An 8,775-nucleotide genomic window follows, 5' to 3' on the forward strand; every position below is an offset into this window, starting at 1 on the left:
ATAGATAGATAGATAGATAGATAGATAGATAGATAGATAGATAGATAGATAGATAGATAGTTCTGAAGTGTTGATAGTACAAAATGATATACAAAAGTAATAAATAACTAAATTATGATTTATGTTTATACTGTTCACATAAAAATATGCACGACTTTGCTATAGGATGCTACAAAATTACTTTAAAAATAACAATAGGCCTTTAAGAATAATGTTCAAGGATAAATTAGTTTGTAAGAGTTCTAATTGTATACACACATACATTCACAAACACACACACACACACACGCACGCACACACACAAATGTAATTAGGGGAGAAATTGATACTTTTAAGGTTTTTATGTTTTGTTTTGACAATTTTTTGTTATAAATTTCTGTTCTAAGTTTTCAATACCTCCCTCGTTTTTTTATATAGATGGTTAAAATGATGTTACCATAAGACGTTTGAAATGTTTTAAAATGTATACTCATCATAGCAGGCTATAGTATAATTGTTTAAATCTGGCCCAGCATAGTAGTTAATACCATTAAAAACAGTGTTTTTGTCCAATTCGCAAAGATTGGTCTGAAAGGTTAACAAGGTCGTCGTGCGCGTCTCATCCAGTCCAGTAGGTGGCGGTGACGGTTATGATATTGATCCTCCACCACCGCAGGAGCATTTGCGCGAGTGAGAGTGAGTAAAGACGTAGATGATGGCAACATGCGATCTTTTCAATCTTTGAGCTTTCGTATTACGTAGATAAACCGCTATATTTTTACTCTTAATAATTTAGATCGCCTAATATATCGGTAGTTAAAGTATATGCAAGTATCTAAAACTATTGTGGGCGTCTTTTCATTGAGATGGTGGTGTGTAACTTTTATATTAAGGTGCTGGGACTTCTTTGATATAATTTCACAGCATCCGATTTTAAGTCGTCGTCGTCAGTTTTAATCATAAAGAGCTGGAGCTTAAACAGTCATGTCAGTGACAGGTAAGTTAGATTCGCTAGATGGGTTAGATGTGTTCCCCCATCAGCCCACTGATCTGAGTGAAAGGACACTGGCACCAGAAGAGATGGAGAAACTCAGAAGTGACCGGGTAGTCTCAGATTTCAAGCAGCAGAAACTCGAAACGGATGCTCAGAAAAACTGGGACTTATTTTATAAAAGAAACACGACGAACTTTTTCAAAGACAGACATTGGACCACTAGAGAGTTTGATGAACTGAAAAACTGCAGAGAGGTAAAAGATTTTGCACGCATTTGCTGTACGTGTTTGAGTTCGTATGGATGATCATAACTATTCTTTCAGTCTCAAGGACAGAAGCTGGTGTTGTTGGAGGCTGGTTGTGGGGTTGGAAACTGTATTTTCCCCCTCCTGGAAGAGGATCTCAGTATCTTCATCTATGCCTGTGACTTCTCTCCACGAGCTGTTGAGTTTGTGAAGGTGAAAGTGATGGAATTGATTTTTCTTTCAATGTAAAGGGTTAGTTCACCCCAAAATTTAAAAATGATCCCATAATTTACTCAGTCTCAAGTAGGGATGTCCAGATCCGATCACATGATCGGAAATCGGGCCCGATCACGTGGTTTCAGACTCGATCGGAATCGGGCGTTACCTCCCGATCAGGACTCGGATATATGTAATGTATATATATTCTCATTATTTTTTAACACATCTATAGTTATGCGATGGCACAGAGTTAGACCCTTTTGACTCCACACAGAAACAGCAACGCGTGTGGCATGACATCACTTTGTTGACATCACCAAAAGTGAAGAATTTATGTTATTTATTACTTGATTGTTCAAGCTACCTCACATAAGTGCTCTGTTTGTTAACAGAGTTGTTGAATGTTAAAATAAGGTGAATTCAATAAAAATTAAGGAACATCCTGGATCTGTTTTTTCGCTCTTCTTTATTCTTTTTTTATGTACGTATTATAGAAGTATCGGATCGGGACTCGGTATCGGTAGATACTCAAAATCAAATGACTCGGACTCGAGGGCAAAAAAACCTGATCGGGACATCCCTAGTCTCAAGTCATCCTAGGTGTATATGACTTTATTTTTTTTCAGCCAAACGCAATCTGAGCTTATATTAAAAAATACCCAGGCCTTCCCAGCTTTATAATGGGAGTGAATGAATGTTACCTTGTTTTTTGAAGCGCTGAAAAAACGCACTCAACGCATGGATCTTAAAAGTGCTCCACGCGGCTCCAGGGGGTTAATAAAAGCATTCTGAAGGGAAGTGATGTGTTTTTTAAAGAAAAATATCCATATTTTTAACTTTATAAACTATAATCACTGGCTTGCGGTAACTGCTGTGCGCTACTCCTGTCCTACGTCATATGCCAGAACTAGACTCTCTCATGAACATGTGAACAGACATTACCGGAAGCTTGTGATTACTGTTTATAAAGTTATAATTATGAATATTTTTTTTGCAAAAACGCATTGCTTCGCTTCAGAAGGCCTTTGTTAACCCCCTGGAGTCGTATGGATTACTTTTAAGATGAATGGATGCACTTTTTTTTTTAGCTACAAGGTACTATTCACTCCCATTATAAAGCTTGGAAGGGTATGTTTAATATAACTTTTGTTATAGAAGTCTACACAAGGATGGCTTGAATGTAAATTGGGCTCCTTTTCATTTTTGGGTGAACTAACCTTTAAAACCCACATCTGGTCATTCCAGCCATATAATGTTGCACATTCATACGTTAATTGTTTTGTATTTACTCTGTCTTTATTGATTTTATTCATTATTATTGCAGCAAAATGCCTTGTATTGCACTGAGCGATGCCTTGCGTTCCAGTGTGACCTCACTAAGGATGATCTACAGGCCACCATACAAGTGGAGACAGTGGATGTTGCCACATTGATATTTGTTCTGTCTGCAATTCATCCTGAAAAGATGCAGAGAGCCCTAGAACAACTTTTTAAGGTACTGCTGTGGTCAATCTGTGGTTTAAGGTATCACAGTGCATCAACTTTTTTATTTAAAACAAGTAAACAACTGATGGTGATTTTTTTCATGTGTCTTTGCATAACTCCGTTTCTTTGCCTTCTCGAGTATTATATTATACGTGCACGAAAAGATGTTCGAATAATAAATTAAAAAAACTTGAATTTGTATTGACCGGTGTGGTGGTTCCGTTACTCGTGGCCACGAAAAATAGATGTCGTTCTCTCAAAATATGATCTCGCGGCCACAATCTTTACATCGCGTGGCCACGACCTTTACATCGCGTGTACATCACAAAATGATCTCGCGGCCACGAAATAAAATATTGTGGCAACAACATATCAAGTTCCCACGAGCTTATATGTTGTGGCCACGAGAAAAAGAAGTAAACCGAACGTTGAAAAGCGTACCCGACCGAGTACTGTCATCAAGTTGTCGTGGCCGAGTGGTTAAGGCGATGGACTAGAAATCCATTGGGGTCTCCCCGCGCAGGTTCGAATCCTGCCGACAACGAAATATTTTCCTTTTGAAAACTTAAATCAACCAGCATTGAGCATGTTCATGTTCAAACCAAGCGTCATGAAATCATGTTAAATGCTGATACAGTTCACTTATTCAAAACAAATGCGTATCTTGATAACTCCGTGAGTGAGCATGGTTGTCTCCATCGGAAAGGAATCTGACGGACTCGGGAAGAAATCATGTTCATGGATGAGCTAAAGTATTGACGTTTTGTTAACTTTACTGTGGTATGAAGCCGGACGGGCCGAGAGCCGTGGGACAGTGTAACCTACTGTAAAAAAAAAAAAAAAAAAAGTTAAAACAAATTGTGTTGTCTCTGAGGTTCTATCAGTCTACTAACTTTTTATTTAAAACAAGTAAACAACAGATGGTGATTTTTTTCATGTGTCTTTGCATAACTCCGTTTCTTTGCCTTCTCAAGTAATGTTGTCCTTCTTAAACAAACTCACAGGTATTAAGACCAGGAGGTATTGTCCTCTTCAGAGACTATGGACTGTACGATCATGCCATGTTGAGGTTTAAGTCCGGCAATAAGCTGGGGGAGAATTTCTATGTAAGACAGGATGGGACCCGTTCCTTTTTCTTCTCAAGAGGTCAGTATAGACTGCTTGTTTTTGAACATCTGTATTACTGCATTGAAGTTAATGTATTGTTTCTTTTTTCTTTCATTTGTTCTTCTTATAGAGTACTTGGCTGGTTTGTTCCAACAGGCAGGATTTGAGACTCTTGTGAACGAGTATGTGCTGAGAGAAACTGTGAATAAAAAAGAGGGTCTGTGTGTTCCCCGAGTGTTCCTGCAGAGTAAATTTTGCAAACCTGTTTCCTCATAATGACCAGCATATATATTTTTTTTAAACCTTTTTTTGACCAGTCTTGTCCAGTAATTTATTGACTTTCTGTCGCAAATGTTTTTATTATCTCATAATGAAATAAAATCTGCAGATTTTTCCGTTATTTGGAATTCTTCATTTTAGACTTGGGTATTGTCAAGTCATCTTTATTTATATAGAGCTTTATACAAAACAGATTGTTTCAAAGCAGCTTCACAGTAAAAAAAAAAAAGAAACAGGAAAATAACAGTATCAGTGATGCAAACAGAGTTCAATTTTGCTGTAAAGCAGCTCTAAAAAGAAACCAGTGTCATTGTTCTGATGCAGTCAGTTCAGTGTGGATTCAGTTCAATAACTGTAAAGAACATCACAGTTGAAATCAGTTCAATTCAACTATAAAGCAGAGCTGTACAGTGAACAGTAACATCAGTACAGTGACAGTCAGGTAATATTGCTGAATATAATATGTGTGTTTGTGTAATATACAAAGATAGTGTATGGTGTGCTGGGCAGATCGTGGAATTTTTGAGTATGTTTGTATAATGTACAAAGATCGTTTAAGCTGTTCAGGGCACATGCTGAAATTTATATGTGAATGTGGCATTGTCCCTGGTGGTCTAGTGGTTAGGATTCGGCGCTCTCATCCGCCGCGGCCCGGGTTCGATTCCCGGTCAGGGAACTAAAACATTTTCATTTACAAATAACATTCAAGCTTTCTAACGTGCACCTGTTTTTACAGTATATGGGTGCAACATGCCACCTTTTTGTGCGAACCCTGATTTCCCTGTTCACCCCAGTCGGTAGCTGTCATTGGGTTGGAGAACTAAGATGGGGACACATTGGAATCACACCGATACAATAATACTTAGTTTAATCTGCATAAATAACCGTGCCTAAATAAATATACATAGACACGCGCGGCAAGATGACCAGGAGGGGACATGTTCGGTTCACTTAGTTTTGTCGTGGCCACAACATAAACTCCTGGGAACGTGACAATATTGCCACAAGATATTAAATCGTGGGAACGTGATAATAAATCGTGGCCACGAGGTCATTTTGTTGAGGAAACGACATCAATATTGCCACGCGATGTAAAGTCGTGGCCTCGAGATCATATGAGCGAACGATACATTTTTCTCGTGGCCACGACTTCATATTTTGAGAAAACGGCATCTATTTCTCGTGGCCACGAGATATGTTGAACCACACCGGTCAATACTGTGTAAACAGCAGTCGGAGATGGAGATGACAGATGAAATAATTCAGGTTGAATAGGACACTTTTTCCCACTCATCTCAATGGCAAAAAGTGTTCCACTCCCAATCAACCTGAATTTACCGTAACATTTTACTTTGGATTAGGAATATCAAGATGTAGTGCAGACATGGTAAGTTAGACATATGAAACGCATTCTTAAGCTGAATGGGCTTTTTCGTCGGAAATTTGCTGGCTTGAATGAAATAACGTTACTCGGATTAATTGACTAGTTGAACGGTCCCGGACGCCTCCATGGATTCATACAAAATGCCTGGAAAATATTATACGTGCACGAAAAGATGTTCGAATAATAAATAAAAAAAACTTGAATTTGTATTGACCGGTGTGGTGGTTCCGTTAACGTTACTCGTGGATGTCGTTAATTCTCTCAAAAATATGATCTCGCGGCCACGACTTTACATCGCGTGGCCACGACATAACGATGTCGTAACCTCAACAAAATGATCTCGTGGCCACGAAATAAAATATTGTGGTAACAACATATCAAATTCCCACGAGTTTATATGTTGTGGCCACGAGAAAAAGAAGTGAACCGAACATGTCCCATCCCGGCCACCGTACGCGCGTTCCCTGATGAAAAGAGTACCCGACCGAGTGCTGTCATCAAGTTGTCGTGGCCGAGTGGTTAAGGCGATGGACTAGAAATCCATTGGGGTCTCCCCGCGCAGGTTCGAATCCTGCCGACAACGAAATATTTTCCTTTTGAAAACTTAAATCAACCAGCGTTGAGCATGTTTCATGTTTAAACCAAACGTCATGAAATCATGTTAAATGCTCAATATGTAATTTTCGCCGATACAGTTAACTTATTCAAAACAAAGGCGTATCTTGATAACTCCGTGAGTGAGCATGCATGGTTGTCTCCATCTTCTCAGCCGACGGAAAGGAATCCGACGGACTCGGGTAGAAATCATGGTTCATGGATGAGCTAAAGTATTGACGTTTTGTTAAAGGAGAACTCCGGTCAATTTTAACATTGAGCTCAATTTTTAGTAAATTTGGAGTGCTGTCAATACAGAGAACAACGACACAAATCGGTGTTGCCTACACTGTGTTATCCTATTTTTAAAATGTACACCCTATTGACTTGAATGGGGCAAGTTTTAAACTTAACCAGTTCTTAGTCTTATCATCCTTGATGTGTCAGTACAAGTGCCCAGCCATTTTGAGTGATTCCTTCAGAGTGAACACGAGTGAATCTGACTGCAGTAGATGTGAAAGATATGAATACAAATGATGTTATATCAGCCAGCGCACATACCTGTGTTTACTTCCTGTTTTCGGTCGAAGTCCAAAGTAGTCGATTGTCGAGTTAATACAGGTATTTGCGCTGGCTGAATTAACATCATTTTTATTCATATCTTTCACATCTACTGCAGTCAGATCCACTCGTGTTCACTCTGAAGGAATCACTCAACATGGCTGGGCACTTGTAATGACACATCAAAGATGTTAAGAGGATAAAAGCAGGTTTAAAACTTGCCCCATTCAAGTCAATAGGGTGCAAATTTTAAAAATAGGATAACACGGTGTAGGCAACACCGATTTTTGTCGTTGTTCTCTGTATTGACAGCACTCCAAATTTACTAAAAATTGAGCTCAATGTTAAAATTGACCGGAGTTCTCCTTTAACGTTACTGTGGTATGAAGCCGGGCGGGCCGAGAGCCGTGGGACAGTAACCTACTGTAAAAAAAAAAAAAAAAAAAGTGGTGTCTCTGAGCGAGGTTCTATCAGGAATTAAAATTATATCATTAATTACTACCCCTCGTCGTTCCAAGTTCCAAAGTCTTTCGTTCATCAACACAAATTAAGATATTTTACACCCATAAGCATCAAGGGTAGGCTACCCTGGTTTTTCATTAAAACTTTTTTTTTTTTTTATCAAAGTATTGCGCTGCCGCTCCCATCAGAAAGTACTTCAAATTAGATTTGCGTCTGAAAAGACGCTTAAGTGCGCAACACGCTGTTTTCTGAAGGAATTTACAGACTGTTGAATTTATAAACAGATAGGCCCTGCGTTTTATTTATCGTGCCATTTGGATGGCTGACGCGAAACAGTCGTTCCGAAGCTTTGCGAGATCCCGAAGCGCAGATGTTTCGAAACACTGATCCGAACATAGACAGTATGGATCCGAAGCGTGATTCAAAACACCCATGTCACGTGACTATGGCCAAACGAAGCCTCGAAGTGTTTCAGGTGTGATCCGCCGAATCAGTGTTTGATTGACAGGGTCGGGAACAGACCACACAATCGCACATCTGTATAAAAGTGAAGTCAACGCATCTTGACCTCGTGGGTTTTTGTGAGAGGAGTTTGATTTTGAGATAGCGGATTTTTGGTGATATGACATGCGATTTGTTTAGTTATATTTAGGCTTACATTTAAATTTACACATTGACTGATGTGTAGGCTAGAGACAGACAGAGTACATATAGTGACACATGACATTAATAGATGAATAGATAGAAATATATATAGACAGATAGATTCATAGATATATATATATATAGATACATACATATTAATAGATATATACATAGGCTTCCTCATGTGTATGTCCTTGCAAAACATATCTTTGTATGCCATAAACAAGTGTCCCTTGTGAGAGGATATTTTCAAAGGCTGGATAAATTATCTGTAAAAAAAAGAAGTATGCTAAGTCCTTCCACAGCAGAGAAATTAATATTTTTGAATGAAAATCTATAAAAAAAAATCTATAAAAAAGTTAGACATTGTGGCTTGATTTATTTTATTAATATTCATTTTTCATGACCAAAATAACATTATGCACAGTGAGGAGCCTACAGGTTACAAGCTTCACATGTTAGAAAAATACAATAATAATAAAAAAACGAATTTTTTAATGCGTTAGTTGTCAAGGTTGTTTCAGATCGACACCTGCAAATGACCACTAGGTGTCACCGTTGAGATGGGTGTCGGATTGTTTCACGAAGCCATTTGCTTCAACTGTTTCATTGTTTCACGAAGCCTCAATCTGCCCACCACTACCATTTATACGCCAAAAATAGTTGTTGTTTTTTGCGTGTAAATGATACGCACTACAAACCCCTTGCGTAGGATTAGGGATGTGGAGTAAGTGCGTATCATATGCACGCGAAACTGCGTATCATATGCACGCAAAAACTATTTTTGGCGAATAAATGGTACGAGAAATACATTTCGTGCT

At 38.6% G+C, this 8,775-nt stretch overlaps 1 protein-coding gene across 1 annotated transcript; it reads left to right on the forward strand.

Annotated features, from left to right (window-relative positions):
- Window positions 1-604: 604 nt before the first annotated feature.
- On the forward strand, window positions 605-4,911 carry mettl6 (methyltransferase 6, methylcytidine). Its single transcript, XM_079626572.1, has 5 exons — window positions 605-1,227; window positions 1,297-1,431; window positions 2,762-2,932; window positions 3,927-4,068; window positions 4,160-4,911. Exons 1-5 carry the CDS (start codon window positions 964-966, stop codon window positions 4,303-4,305), a joined length of 858 nt encoding a protein of 285 aa, XP_079482698.1. The 5' UTR covers window positions 605-963; the 3' UTR covers window positions 4,306-4,911.
- Window positions 4,912-8,775: the final 3,864 nt, after the last annotated feature.

Source organism: Phoxinus phoxinus (genome assembly GCF_949152265.1).
Source record: "Phoxinus phoxinus genome assembly, chromosome: 10".
NCBI classification, from domain to species: Eukaryota; Metazoa; Chordata; class Actinopteri; order Cypriniformes; family Leuciscidae; genus Phoxinus; species Phoxinus phoxinus.